This window comes from Budorcas taxicolor, chromosome 10 (assembly GCF_023091745.1).
Source record: "Budorcas taxicolor isolate Tak-1 chromosome 10, Takin1.1, whole genome shotgun sequence".
NCBI lineage: Eukaryota > Metazoa > Chordata > Mammalia > Artiodactyla > Bovidae > Budorcas > Budorcas taxicolor.
The window spans coordinates 66,267,106-66,283,463 of record NC_068919.1 but is presented as its reverse complement, the minus strand read 5'-3'; the positions used below and the strand labels follow the sequence as shown (position 1 = coordinate 66,283,463).

Sequence of the window (16,358 nt, the reverse complement as noted above, 5' to 3'; positions counted from 1 at the left end):
TTCCAAGAAAAAGGAAAAAATGTAAAGTTTCAAAATGTTCACTCTATTTCAAAACATTTTCTTTAACAATTCCCAACTCCTTCTCAGCTATCAAGGGGAGTCTGACTGATCTCTAGAGTTCAAAGCTCTCCCAAGCAATAAAATGACTATTCTTGCACCCATAAACCACCAACCACAGCCTTAGCCAAAAGAGAAAAACCTGAACCAATTAATTTTAAAAAGGAGTAATTTCAAACAGTTAGTAACTAACTTCAGCTGGAGGTTCTTCCCTGCTAGGAGATTTCCTTAAACCTCTAAGAACTCTTTAAAGATATATTAAGATATACACTTGCAACAAAGTTCCTTGCAAGAGAATTATCTGACTTTGGATACAAAGTCATACAGTTACCACACTTATTCTGAGGATCCTTGAACACATCCTTTACTCTGAACCATTGCTGGCACCACATGGAGACTAATAAGCATACTACATTGTAAAATGCCACAGATCTGTAAAACACTGTCAACAGATACTTGGAAATATGGATAGACATAATGTCATCACAAAAGCTATGACAAAAAAATTTAGATGGTTAGGAGAAAGTCTATGAGGGAGAATAATTTAGACTAGGAATTCAAATTAGCCTTAAATGAGGAAATGATATTTAAATGGAAAACTGAAGGAAGAATTAAACAAAGGAAGAAGTTTGGGCGTAAGGGCTTAGGGGTTTTATGACAATCCAGACAGAAGAGAACATTTGGTATGCTTTAATGAGAGGATGAGGAAAATATCACGAGATAAGGCTACAGAGATAGACAGACATAGGCCTTTGAAGGAATCTAGACTGTGTTTTAAGTGCAAAGAGAAAGGCATCCAAAATGTTTTTAAAACAGTAAACAATATAACCTGATTTACCCCTTAGAGGTTACCTTGGAACTGTGTAGAAAAAATAGATTAGAAGGCTACAAGGGAATACGGAAACATCAACTAGGAGAATACTGACGGTTATCAAAAGATGGTTTCGACTAGGGTGGTCTAAGAAAAAATGGAAGCCACTAAAGGTTTTAAAGCAGAAAAGTGTTAGGAGAATGTGCGCTTAAAAAAAAAGTTTTAGTTGCTCAGTTGACTCTTTCCGATCCCATGGACTGTAGCCCACCAGGTTCCTCATTCATGGGATTTTTCAGGCAAGAATACTGGAGTGGGTTGCCATTTCCTTCTCCAGAGGATCTTTTCAACCTGGGGATCAAACCCAGGTCTCTCACACTGCAGGCAGACTTCACCGTCTGGGCCACCAAGGAAGCCCTAAGAATGGTTAAGTCCACTGTCTAATATTGAACACCAGATACCAGGTCATCTTACCTCACACAAATAACACTTAAACTTGTCACCTTCTGCAATATGCCATAGTACACATGATATAATAGTGAATATAATAAAATGAGAAATTAAATAGCAGCTTCATGGATTTTTTTCAAGTTTTAGTCAGTCATAGCAATGATTTTACCATTCAAAGCATCTACTTTAAAAAAGTAATATCTCACACACACACAAGAAAAAGATTCCCAGATGCTTTGAATGGTGCTATCTTCAATCATAAAAACATTTCGTATGTTATCCAGAAATCACCCGACCTTGCTTTCAGTGTTTACATTCACAACAAAGCAAGGTACAACTCAGCCATGTGTCAAATGACTTTAAAGGTATCTAAATCATCTTATTTATTATAAGCAATTCATTTTTGTCAAACCTCAGATGACTCGGATACCTGTCTGAACTAAATAGGTAATCTGATTAGTATGGATACATGAAATAACTTCTGAAGGCATTCCAGAGCTTTTAAATGTGACTGTTATTGGGGTATAAGATGGGAGTAGATTATAATTTATTGCTCTAGCAGAAGTCTTTCTGGGTGAACTTCTAATCACTGCTCTCAAATAGGCTCATAATCAAAACTATGCTTACCTTCTTTAAAGCATCCTGTATCACACCAGACTTTTCCTTTAGCAAGTCTACAACACAAAGGGCCTCTTCTTCAGAAAACATCATAGTCTTCAAGGACAGAAGAAAATCTTTAAATTTTACTTCAGCATTTTCTTAAAAGAGGGGACAAAAGAAATTAACATTTAAAAGATATGTGATAAGACAGCAAAGGTAAAGCACCAAGAATTCTTGACCCAGAAAGTCAATAACCAAGAGAAAATAGACTTACATTTCAGGTCAAACAGCAATAAATGCTCCAGTTAAGAGAGGGGAAAAAGTGCTTATCATCTTTAATATTGAATAATTAACTAAAAAGTTGCTCAAACTGCAGAATATCTATGTTTTTAAACTGAAGTATATAGTTAATTTACAATGTTATGCTAATTTCTGCCATACAGCAAAGTGATTCAGTTATATATACAGATTCTTTTCCAGATTCTCTTCCATTATGATTTATCACGCGACACTGAATATAGTTTCCTGAGCTAAACAGTAGGACCTTGTTTACCACATATATTATATGTATGAGCTTCCCAGGTGCAGTGGTAAAGAATCCACCTGCCAGTGCAGGAGACAAAAGGGACTCAGGTTTGATCCCTGAGGCAAGAAGATCCCCTGGAGGAGGAAATGGCAACCTGTTCCAGGATTCTTGCCTTGAAAATTTCAGAGGAGCCTGGAAGGCTACAGTCTATGGGCTTGCAGAGTCAGATGTGATTGAGCACACACGCACCCACACACACACTCAGAGACATACATAATACATAGAGGTTTGCATCCAAACTGCAGAGTATTAAAGTGCCACAGAAAAAAAAAGCATTCAAGTGTCTAGTTTGCTAGTATCTATACTAAATATGTTCACAAATATTCTTATTTAACTGTAATACTCACAACATATGAGCCAAATTTTACAGACAAAAAAATAAGAGACAATTGACAAAATGCTTATTTTACAAAAATCAACTATATAAAAGCAATCCTGACATTTTAAAAATCCATGCACCAAATACCTCACTTCAGTTCCCCTAGGGCTCTTGTATTAGACAACACCTGTGTTTCCATAAAAGCAACAGCCACCTGTTAGACCCAAAGGAGCCCAGAGTTTCTAATATTTCAGTTATATCATAAGTTTATTTTTTTTTCTCAGTGCCTTTCTTTTATTATTATTTTTTTTTTTTTTTTTTACTTTATTTTACTTTACAATGCTGTATTGGTTTTGCCATACATTGACATGAATCCACCACGGGTGTACATGCGTTCCCAAACATGAACCCCCCTCCCACCTCCCTCCCCATAACATCTCTCTGGGTCATCACCGTGCACCAGCCCCAAGCATGCTATATCCTGCTTCGGACATAGACTGGCGATTCGATTCTTACATGATAGTATACATGTTACAGTGCCATTCTCCCAAATCATCCCACCCTCTCCCTCTCCCTCTGAGTCCAAAAGTCCATTATACACATCTGTGTCTCTTTTGCTGTCTTGCATACAGGGTCGTCATTGCCATCTTTCTATTTTTTTTTTTTAATAGTTTTTTATTTTTTTAATTTTAAAATCTTTAATTCTTACCTGTGTTCCCAAACATGAACCCCCCTTCCACCTCCCTCCCCATAACATCTCTGTGGGTCATCCCCATGCACCAGCCCCAAGCATGCTGTATCCTGCGTCAGACATAGACTAGTGATTCAATTCTTACATGATAGTATACATGATAGAATACTTAGGAATATATCTACCTAAAGAAACTAAAGACCTATATATAGAAAACTATAAAACACTGATGAAAGAAATCAAAGAGGACACTAATAGATGGAGAAATATACCATGTTCATGGATTGGAAGAATCAATATAGTGAAAATGAGTATACTACCCAAAGCAATTTACAAATTCAATGCAATCCCTATCAAGCTACCAGCCATATTTTTCACAGAACTAGAACAAATAATTTCAAGATTTGTATGGAAATACAAAAAACCTCGAATTGCCAAAGCAATCTTGAGAAATAAGAATGGAACTGGAGGAATCAACTTGCCTGACTTCAGGCTCTACTACAAAGCCACAGTCATCAAAACAGTATGGTACTGGCACAAAGACAGACATGTAGATCAATGGAACAAAATAGAAAGCCCAGAGATAAATCCACACACATATGGACACCTTATCTTTGACAAAGGAGGCAAGAATATACAATGGAGTAAAGACAATCTCTTTAACAAGTGGTGCTGGGAAAACTGGTCAACCACTTGTAAAAGAATGAAACTAGATCACTTTCTAACACCGCACACAAAAATAAACTCAAAATGGATTAAAGATCTAAATGTAAGACCAGAAACTATAAAACTCCTAGAGGAGAACATAGGCAAAACACTCTCAGACATAAATCACAGCAGGATCCTCTATGATCCACCTCCCAGAATTCTGGAAATAAAAGCAAAAATAAACAAATGGGATCTAATTAAAATTAAAAGCTTCTGCACAACAAAGGAAAATATCAGCAAGGTGAAAAGACAGCCTTCTGAATGGGAGAAAATAATAGCAAATGAAGCAACTGACAAACAACTAATCTCAAAAATATACAAGCAACTTATGCAGCTCAATTCCAGAAAAATAAATGACCCAATCAAAAAATGGGCCAAAGAACTAAATAGACATTTCTCCAAAGAAGACATACAGATGGCTAACAAACACATGAAAAGATGCTCAACATCACTCATTATCAGAGAAATGCAAATCAAAACCACAATGAGGTACCACTTCACACCAGTCAGAATGGCTGCGATCCAAAAATCTGCAAGCAATAAATGCTGGAGAGGGTGTGGAGAAAAGGGAACCCTCCTACACTGTTGGTGGGAATGCAAACTAGTACAGCCACTATGGAGAACAGTGTGGAGATTCCTTAAAAAATTGCAAATAGAACTCCCTTATGACCCAGCAATCCCACTGCTGGGCATACACACCGAGGAAACCAGAATTGAAAGAGACACACGTACCCCAATGTTCATCGCAGCACTGTTTATAATAGCCAGGACATGGAAACAACCTAGATGTCCATCAGCAGATGAATGGATAAGAAAGCTGTGGTACATATACACAATGGAGTATTATTCAGCCGTTAAAAAGAATTCATTTGAATCAGTTCTGATGAGATGGATGAAACTGGAGCCGATTATACAGAGTGAAGTAAGCCAGAAAGAAAAACACCAATACAGTATACTAACACATATATATGGAATTTAGAAAGATGGCAATGACGACCCTGTATGCAAGACAGGAAAAAAGACGCAGCTGTGTATAACGGACTTTTGGACTCAGAGGGAGAGGGAGAGGGTGGGATGATATGGGAGAATGGCATTCTATCATGTATACTATCATATCATAAGTTTAAAAAGACAGTTGTGGGCATGTATGGGAACAAGGGGTATATGGGAACTCTATACTTTTCACTCAATTTTCTATGAACTTAAACTGCTCTTAAAAAAAAAAAAAAAAAAATACTATTAAAAAAAAAAATAATAGGGAGTTCCCTGGCAGTCCAGCTGTTAAGACTCAGGACTTTCTCTGCCGTGGGACTAGGTTCAGTCCCTGGTCAGGAAACTAAGATCCCACAAGCCACATGGGCCAAAATAATAATAGTTTTCTGTGAATTAACACAGAAAACTCTGAGACAATAAAAGTAGGGAAAAGATTATCAGACAGCAAACAGCTACGAGACTTTAGGCAAGTCAAGGTTCAATGTCCAGCTCTATAAAACTGAGAGGACTGGATTAGAAAACTACCAATAAATCCTTTACCACAAAGACTCTATTAGCCTTCTGGAATTCATTGATTCTATGAGAAAATGCACTCACTCCATAAGAACTCAAAAACATGTTTTTTCAATACAACAGGCTGTTGCATTTTGTATACATTACCTTTGTCAGTTTCAATCTTCAGTTTTTTAGCCCCTGCTTTCTGGATTACTTCTACTTGGTCAGGTTTAATCAGATCAATAACCTCTCTCTTATCCACCATAGGATTTGAATCAGCATTATCCATCAGAGGAATATAAGTTGTTGCATGAATAAGGGGTTCATCTACCAAAACTGCAATTTAAGTTACAAATCATAATTACACAAGGTTTTTTATAATGGAGTAAGAAAATAACATGTAAGCACAATTAAGTTTCATGATGAATGCAGTTATTACCAGCTCAATTTGGCTTCAAATTCCTATTTATCCTTTTTAACAAGTCAACACACTCTTCAAATTAAGAAATATCCATTCAATATTATTTTACAGCATATCACTTAGGTTATCTACAGTGTATCACACATCTCTTCTAACAATATCTGAAAATTTCTTCTTATACATTCTTATATGTTTTGGTTCGATCTCATGTTTCTTCCGATTTAATTAAGAATCCATTCACATTTAACTAGTGCTCAAGGAAAATTATTAATTTCTATGTATGTTGGTACTTTATTGACCTCATTCCAACTGACAATTCTTAACTGATTTTTTTACTTGCTAGATACAAAAACAACAGCCATTGTTCCTTGCAGATATCTTCTCATTTCTAATAGTTACGTCTCTAATTTACACGGCACATCTTACTACATTAGTTAAAACTTCCAAAACAACATTAAAAGTGAAGGTAGGAAGCTTTCTTAGTTTCTAGCTTTAATGTGAAGAACTGTAAGAGTTTAAGTAGTATTCTGATATTTGTTGGTTAGAGACACAAACTTCCACACCCATATGGAAATCTCTCTATATACCTACTTTAAAAAAAAAAAAAAAACTTGGAGGCACATACAGTTCTTTTATTTAAAATCTGTAATAAATATTTGATATTATCAAATACTGGCGTGATTTTTTCTATACCTGATTGCTTGATAGACCATAATTTTAATGCAAATAACAGAATTTCACCTTTTCCCTTTCCAATTTTCTAGCACAGGTTGCTATCACAGCCCAATATTATAAAAATTACTATTTAATCTATATAAATTTCATAGCTAAGACATTTTGTGGACAACTGAGAATAAAAACTGCTACATCACGTTTAACTGGATGCTTCTCATATATACATGCACATTACATTTAATGATTAGGAATGCAGGGTAATGATAAATCTAGATAGTTTTCTCAAGTATGATCTTTACATGATATTGAAAGTACATATATTTCAGGAAAACTTTTCTTCTATAGAGCTTGTATGTTATTTACATTATTTTCAAAGCTCACTTAAGAATGAGAATATTTATAAATACTTTGTCTTTTTTAAATTTCAGATTAAGGTTTTCACCACAAACTTATACCCTGCCCATCTGTCAAAGCACCCTGGACTTGTTTTAGTACTAAAGGTGTTAATATACACATTAAGCTGAGAATTAAGGAGCATGTGAGGTCTCTAGGGTCCCTGTCCTAGTAGACTTCTCTAGAATTAGTAGCTATAAAATACGTATCTACATGTTTCACCATTTTCAGTCTTTTGCTTCTTTGATGAAACTTTCTTCTTTCCCGATCCAGTTTCTTGTTTAGTTTCTTGATGCAGAGGTAATGATTCTTGCTTTTTTGAAGGGGCCGTAAGAGATTCCACCTTTTTATCCTGATCGTCTTTATTAAAAATAAATGAAAAATCATAGTAGCAAACAATGAACACATCAGTAAAAAATTTATTAATGAATACTTCCCAGAATGCTTTACCACCAAAATTTTAAACTCTGATACACAATTCTCTCACTTATCATTCTAGCTTTCTTGCTCTGCTACACCTGCTCTTTAACTTCATCAGGATTCCTAGTACTCCTTTTATATCCCATTTCTCAGCCACTCCTAACCCTACTCAGCTTATAGGCATTGTCAAATCTCTTATCTTAAAAAATAAAACCCTTCCCACCACTGTAATCCCTAGCCTCCCACACCCATTTCCTTCTTATATTGACAAAAGAACAGTCTGTACTTTCTTTTCTACCAATCATTTCTCAACTAATTGCAACCTGATTTTTATCTCTTCCATTATATTCATAAAAAACTTTACTCAGGTCCCTAGTGTCCCAAATGCCTGATTCTATCAATAATATCCCTTAATCCTTATTTAACTTCTATTCAGCATTTCAAACTATTGGTCTCTACCTCCTTAAATTTCTCTCCTTTCCATTAGGCTAAGTGAAATAAGCCAGTCACAAAAGGACCATCATTGTACGATTTCCCTTATATGTAGTACCTAGAGCAGTCAAATTCATAGACACAGAATGTAGAATGTTGCTTGCCAAGAACTAGGGGGAGGGAAGAGTGGGAAATTAGTGCTTAATGGGTACAGAATTTTAGTTGGGAAAGATGAAAAGTTCTTGAGATGGCTGGTGGTGATGACTGTTCAAGACTGTGAGTGTACTTAATGCCACAGAACTATACACTTAAAAATGGTTAAAATGGTAAAATTTTTTATATACTTATTTTACCACAATGAAATAAATAAAATTTAAAATTCAGCTTCCATAACAATTCTTTTCTTACACTTGGAATATTCCTTTGCAGTCTTCTTTGTAAGCTGTTCCTACTGAATACCTTATATCTAGTATTTTTCAGGGCTGTGTTCTCGTTTTAAATACATCCCTTGAATAATCTTCTCTACAACCATGACATCAACTACTACCTTCATGCTTAAGGCTTCTGAATCTGTATTCTGGCCTTATGCCTCTGTACCTAAATTTCCTACTGCATCCTGACTTGCTCCCTATGTGAACAGCCCCCAAACAGGCACCAAAAACGCAAACTGAAAGCCTTCTCCTCTCCATCCACATCCACTCTCTCCTCAGTACTGCCTCTTAGTGCTATCAACATCTACCAATAAAAGGTTGGTTAATCTTTCCTATAAAGGTCTGAACAGACAGTAAAGGTTTTGTGGGCCATTTAGACTTTATCACAACTATTCACCTGCTATTGCATTGTGAGGGCCAGCCACAAACAGACGTTAACACAGGAGTATTGTTGCATTTAAAAAAACTTGATTTAAGACACAGAGGTTTCAATTTCATATCATTTCCACATTGAACACAATATTACTCTTCTTTTATTTTTAACCTATTAGAAACATAAAAACCATTCTTGGCTCATGAGCTATAAAAAACGAGAAACAGGCCAGATCTGGCTCCCAGGTTGCAGTTTGCCAACCCTGACCTAACTTAGAACTTGGAAATCATCTTTAATCCTGCTTCCTCCTTTTTATCTGCCATATCCTATCCAACAAGGTTAGCCATGTCACTTCTGCTTTGCAGATCTCTCTAATCCCCTTTCTACTTCCTCTGTCACTACCACAGTTCAGTCCTTCAGCTTAACTTTGGAAAACAATACTCTCTTAACAAGTCTGCCTACATCAAACACTGCCCTATGAAACTCCTTTTCCCAAGGTCTGCCAAAAATACCCTTCTAAAATGTAAATCTGTCAATGGAAACTAACCTGTTTGAAAATCCTCAACAATGGCCAAACTATAACATCCCACCTATTTAGCTCTGTACACAAAAATCATCATAATCTATCCACTCCATCACCTTTTCAATTGTGTTTCCTACCATCCCCTACCTCCCACTGCAGGCCACAACAGCACCCTGCATTCTCGCACTTTTATTCCTTTATGCATGATCTTCTGCCAGTGAGGAATAAAATCCCACTACTTCCCTGATGAACTGACTCATTTTGCAAACCCCGTTCAGGCACTGCCTCCTCTCCAGAGCTTTCGGCCCACGGCTCCTGTACGTACCAGTTGTTTCGGCTTCTGTACTACCTCTATACTTTGTATTTTTCTTACGTGAGTCATATTTCATTATTGGCTCACATGTCCTCCTCTCCCCTCTACTCTTATTTCTCTAGTGCCATGCTTGACATAGCTGGCAGGTAAATACTTAAAATCCAATATAACGATAACTTAACACTCCACAAGTTAAGATACAGAAGCAACTTAATGGTAAACACAAGTCCTTTCACACAGAGCAAACAATTCACAGCCTCACCTATCAGCACACCATTTCTCATGTCCTTCCCTTTGCATCTGTTAACCCTTCTCCTTAGAACACCCTATTCACCAAGAAAAACTAGCTAATATTTATTCAACACTTCAGATTAATTTTAGGTATTACATGCTCTAAGTGACCCACTTTAGTACTCCTATACTGACTGAGACATATCCAGCCCATTATACTACACTTTTTATATCATAATAACGTGTTTCAGCTTGTGTATACAGCTTGCATGTGACTACCTGGGAAATGCACTCTACCGCCGTAGTCCTAGCACCTATATAGTGACTAACACAGAACAGATGTCTGATAAATGTTTGCAAAGTAAATCAATCAAGGATGAAAATGATACCTGATTTCTCTTCTCATCTTTAATTCTTATCACACTGATTAGAAAGTATTGGTTGAAATAAATGTAAAAGCTTCTAACTACTGATATTTATAGGTCTTTAGTGGTTTTAGTAAAACACGTTTTATATATTTCCACTTAAGGCCTTTTCCATATGTGTAATGTGAAATTTAGCTTTCAATGCTGTTTTATGATCAATACTAACTCTTTCTAGCAACATTTAATGAAAACAAATAATGAAAAGGATAATGATCTCGATTTCAAACTCAATATTTAGCATGTGTGCACACTTAAAGTATCTAACTTCAAACCCTATTAAAGTTATTAAAACAAATAGAATCATGCAATAAAGTTTAATAGATTACAATACCGCTTCCATTTTTAGGCTTCTTTTGCCCTGGTTTCTTCTTTGAGGCAGCTGCTTCTGAGGGGGGAGTCGGCTGTTTAGTAACTGGGACAGGTTCTACTTTTTTGCATGGAATCTTTGATACATCACTTTCTTTGGTGACCTGCTCTTCTAGTACAGGCTTGTGTTTCTTTTCCTTCTTCTTTCTTTCTCTAACACTACTTGGACTTTCAACCACGTTCAATGGAACAGGTACAACTTGCTCATCTTCTACAGCCAAGGCATCAGATAATTTAAAGTCCCGGGGTACACTCTCAGAATCAGATTCATGGAGGTTTCCATTTTGGATTTCTTTCTTTTTATTCTTTTTCTTTTCTGCCTTCTTTTTATCGGTTTTGGTAGGAATAAGCTTTTGCTCTCTTTTCTGTTTTGCAAGAACTTCATCATATAATGTTTCTTTCATGAAAAGCCAGAAGAAGAGGAAAATTACTGTAATAACCACTGAAGGAATAAGAACAATAAAATATGTTGACTCATAAAACTCCATGGTGCTTTTGTTAATGTGATCCTATAAAGCCTAAATGTGGGGGAAAAAAGAAAAAACAAAAACCTGGGTCAGTTTTATAAAAATTAAACACACAAAACCTCTGTTCTTTCAACAGATATTCAGATTTAACCTGATCTACAAATCTAAACAGGTTAGTTTTTTTAAATCACATACTTGATTACTTTACAGTTCAAATATACTATATACTGTAAAAAAAATTTTTTTGCTAACTAGGAATGTAAGACATCCTTCTATTTTTCAACCATGTGAAAAGATTCTAACAGAAAAAAAAGGAGCCATTCATTTTTCTCCAAAATATCCACTTTTGATACTATCACTATTTAGTTTTTCTCTTACTGTACAATGTTCATGAATATACTATATATGGAATAAAGAGGCATTAACTATTAACACTCTAGATAGTCACTGAAAGTACACACTCTTAATAGCAAAGAAAATAAAGGGAGTTCACTCCTTCACTGAGCTGTGAGCACCTTTATTTCAGCTAACCATTGCCTCATGATATGGTAGGATCCATCAAGAATATGAAAATAAAGTAAAAATCAAAATGTTAGGAAATGTCATTTGGCACTAAAATAAATTACAAATAAGTTGCTTCTCTTGATTTTTTTCCAAGGTACCTCTTACTGCAAAAAAGTTATACTTCAAAAACAAAATTGGTAATCCCATTCTATTGCAATAATTTAAGCAAAATTTAAATGATATTAATATAACCCTGGACTACTAAGAGAAATATTTATCAAGATGAAGCGGAAAGTGAATCACAGGCTAACAAAATACTAAAAAGAAACTTATATAGAATTGTTCTTCTCTAATAATTAATGAACTATCCAAAATTTTTTATTTATTAGACAGATTTTATTATGCCTAAGTGTCACTGGTCAACCAAAAATTATTTTTAAAACATGTTTTACATTTGGATTTTGTTTAATATTACCATCCACAGGCTACAAAGCCCATTCAATTTTGGCTGAGGGTTAGGTTAGGGGAGAAAAAGGACTAAATGATGAGTTAGAACTCTATGGATTTTTGCTTTGAGGAAAGAAGAGAGGCTAAGACACTGAGCAGTAGCCAAAATGCTGGGAAAATGTCAAATCAAAGTCAGAAGGTTTTTGATGAATAGCAAGCTCCAGTCCACGCAGCATAGGTCTTTCTTAGGAGACAAAATCTATGACGAAGCAGATAAAGAAGCAAACCTTCAGAGAAGAGAGGCCATGAGACCACAGAAACTCTGCAACACAGATTCCTGATGATTTTTCTAGCTCCCTTTTCTAGGTCTCATATGAGGCTGGAAGAATCATGATTTCAGTCTTTAGATTTTCAGGAGATTCCCTTCATACAATTCAATGCCCCTTCATTTGAGCTCTCTTTCTGGAACATCTAAGAGGAGTTCAACCAAAACACCAAGGCAAATTTAAAGTCAAGAAAATGTTTGCATTGCTTTAATCCAATATTCCTGATGCTTTATCCCAAGACATATACAAAGAAAAACATATGCAAAGATGTTCAGGGCAACATTACATATAATAAGAAAAGCTGAGACTAAATACATAACATCAGAATGGGTTGAATTAACAAGTATCAACTCAATAAAATATTGCTGTTAAAACTGTAAATACTGAGACTACTAAATTCAATTAAATACTGAATAATAAAAATCATAATTTTACTTGCATGATCAAAATATCTCATGTATAATAATGGGTCATTAAGATGAAAAGGTAAAGAACTGTGCAATAATCATGGGTGCAGTCTCACTTGCCTTAATACTTTACAATTTGTTAGTTTAAGAGGAACTCAAAGTTTTCAACCCCTTGTTTAAAAATGGCAAAATGAATAAGAACTATAGTAGTGATTAATATACCACAGTTCAGTTCAGTCGCCTAGTCGTGTCTGACTCTTTGCCACCCGAGGGACTGCAGCACGCCAGGCCTCCCTGTCCATTACCAATTCCCAGAGTTTACTCAAACTCATGTTCATTGAGTCAGTGATGCCATCCAACCATCTCATCCTCTGTCGTCCCCCTTCTCCTCGTGCCTTCAATCTTTTCCAATATCAGGGTCTTTTCAAATTAGTCAGTTCTTCACATCAGGTGGCCAAATATTACAGTTTCAGCTTCAACATCAGTCCTTCCAATGAACACTCAGGTCTGATCTCCTTTAGAATGGACTGGTTGGATCTCCTTGCAGTCTAAGGGACTCTTAAGAGCCTTCTCCAACACCATAGCTCAAAAGCATCAATTCTTTGGTGCTCACCTTTCTTTATGGTCCAACTCTGACATCCCTATATGACCACTAGAAAAACCATAGCCTTGACTAGATGGACCTTTGTTGGCAAAGCAATGTCTCTGCTTTTGAATATGCTGTCTAGGTTGGTGATAACTTTCCTTCCAAGGAGTAAGCGTCTTTTAACTTCATGGATGCAGTCACCATCTGCAGAAATTTTGGAGCCCCAAAAAAACAAAGTCTCTCACTGTTTCCACTGTTTCCCCATCTATTTCCCATGAAGTGATGGGACCAGATGCCATGATCTTAGATTTCTGAATGTTGCGCTTTAAGCCAACTTTTTCACTCTCCTCTTTCGCTTTCATCAAGAGGCTCTTTAGTTCCTCTTCACTTTCTGCCATAAGGGTGGTGTCATCTGCATATCTGAGGTTATTGATATTTCTCCCAGCAATCCTGATTCCACTTCGTGCTTCATCCAACGTGGCATTTCTCATGATGTACTCTGCATAGAAGTTAAATAAGCAGGGTGACAATATACAGCCTTGACGTACTCCTTTTCCTATTTGGAACCAGTCTGTTGTTCCATGTCCAGTTCTAACTGTTGCTTCCTGACCTGCATATAGGTTTCTCAAGAGGCAGATTAGGTGGTCTGGTATTCCCATCTCTTTCAGAATTTTCCACAGTTTCTTGTGATCCACACAGTCAAAGGCTTTGGCATAGTCAATAAAGCAGAAATAGATGTTTTTCTGGAACTCTCTTGCTTTTTCCATGATCCAGTGGATGTTGGCAATTTGATCTCTGGTTCCTCTGCCTTTTCTAAAACCAGCTTGAACCTCTGGAAGTTCACAGTTCATGTATTGCTGAAGCCTGGCTTGGAGAATTTTGAGCATTACTTTGATAGCATGTGAGATGAGTGCAATTGTGCGCAGTTTCAGCATTCTTTGGCATTGCCTTTCTTTGGGATTGGAATGAAAACTGACCTTTTCTAGTCCTGTGACCACTGCTGAGTTTTCCAAATTTGCTGGCATACTGAGTGCAGCACTTTCACAGCATCATCTTTCAGGATTTGAAATAGCTCAACTGAAATTCCATCACCTCCACTAGCTTTGTTTGTAGTGATGCTTTCTAAGGCCCACTTGACTTCACATTCCAGGATGTCTGGCTCTAGGTGAGGGATCACACCATCGTGATTATCTGGGTCATGAAGATCTTTTTTGTACAGTTCTTCTGTGTATTCTTGTCACCTCTTCTTAATATCTTCTGCTTCTGTTAGGTCCATACCATTTCTGTCCTTTATCGAGCCCATCTTTGCATGAAATGTTCCATTGGTATCTCTAATTTTCTTGAAGAGATCTCTAGTTGTTCCCATCCTATTGTTTTCCCCTATTTCTCTGCACTGATCACTGAGGAAGGCTTTCTTACCTCTCCTTGCTATTCTTTGGAACTCTGCATTCAGATGCTTATATCTTTCCTTTTCTCCTTTGCTTTTCGCTTCTTTTCTTTTCACAGCTGTTTGTAAGGCCTCCTCAGACAGCCATTTTGCTTTTTGGCATTTCCTTTTCTTGGGGATGGTCTTGATCCCTGTCTCTTGTCCAATGTCACAAACCTCTGTCCATAGTTCTTCAGAAACTCTATCAGATCTAGTCCCTTGAATCTATTTCTCACTTCCACTGTATAATCATAAGGGATTTGATTTAGGTCATACCTGCATGGTCTAGTGGTTTTCCCTACTTTCTTCAATTTCAATCTGAAGTTGGCAATAAGGAGTTCAGGATCTGAGTTACAGTCAGCTCCCGGTCTTGTTTTTGCTGACTGTATAGAGCTTCTCCATCTTTGGCTGCAAAGAATATAATCAATCTGATTTTGGTATTGACCATGTGGTGATGTCCATGTGTAGAATCTTCTCTTGTGTTGTTAGAAGAGGGTGTTTGCTATGACCAGTGCGTTCTCTTGGCAAAACTCTATTAGCCTTTTCCCTGCTTCATTCTGTACTCCAGTTTTACATTATACCCATAGATAGAGGAGTAATACAAAGCAGGGGGAAAGGTGGCAAGAAGGATCTGGGAATGAAATTCAGAGAAATACAGGGAAAAGATGAAAGACAGAAAGATTTTTAAAGGAAGTAGTGGGGCGGGGGTGGCCAACTTAAAAGTGAAAGAAACGGGAAGGAGAAGAAGTTGAGACAGAATTAATTTAACTCAAGATGATAGGAATCAGGTATCAAAGTCCATACTATCTAAGTCCATAGTAGCAATTCAACGTACATTTGTTGAGTTATTAATAGAAAAACATGGAGACAAGCAGAGGCTCAGATTATGAGATAACAGCAAAAGTCACCAATGCTAATTTCTTCCATATTATCACATTCCCTTTGACTTTTGGTCCCAATTCTGACTTGGTTTCAGGGGTCTCTTCTTACACAAAGCTAAAGTCCAAACTACTTATATGATCCTGGAAATGCCAAGACAAAATATATAAGCGGTCCCAAGTTGGTGGTACCCATAGTGCATGTGACAAAAATGAATACACATCTTCTTTGCTGGATTGCTCCCTCAACCCAGGAAGCTCAAGATTCCCAAATACTGTCATTCAGATAAGAGCCCATAACACAAAATGACAGAACACAAGATAAGCCACCATGAGCAAGAGGCAACAGAAATAAACTAAGGGATCACATCCCTAAAGATTTAAGATACCTGAATTACTAGATATAGATTACAACCTACACACATAAAGTAACTAAGAGGAAACTGGGGAATGAGTGAAAAATAGAAACTATCAAAAGTAACTAGGTAGATATGAATCGATTAGGACTTCTACAAACAATTTACAATCAAAATTTAAAATCCAGGGGCGGTCCTAAGATGGCAGAGGAATAGGACAGGGAGACCACTTTCTCCCCCACAAATTCATA

The 16,358-nt window shown here is 36.6% G+C and overlaps 1 protein-coding gene across 6 annotated transcripts in view; it reads right to left on the bottom strand.

The window, feature by feature from the left end:
- KTN1 (kinectin 1) overlaps window positions 1-11,198 on the bottom strand; it is an 80,511-nt gene extending 69,313 nt beyond the window's left edge. For 4 of the 6 annotated variants that reach the window (XM_052646799.1, XM_052646800.1, XM_052646801.1 and 1 more), the window contains exons 1-4: window positions 10,676-11,198; window positions 7,419-7,556; window positions 5,873-6,043; window positions 1,943-2,073 (exon numbers count right to left, since the gene is read on the bottom strand). In XM_052646799.1, the coding sequence (XP_052502759.1) occupies window positions 1,943-2,073; window positions 5,873-6,043; window positions 7,419-7,556; window positions 10,676-11,198 (963 nt within the window). The remainder of the gene's footprint in view (window positions 1-1,942; window positions 2,074-5,872; window positions 6,044-7,418; window positions 7,557-10,675) is intronic. The other 2 variants (XM_052646802.1, XM_052646803.1) reach the window with 1 other exon arrangement.
- Window positions 11,199-16,358: the final 5,160 nt, after the last annotated feature.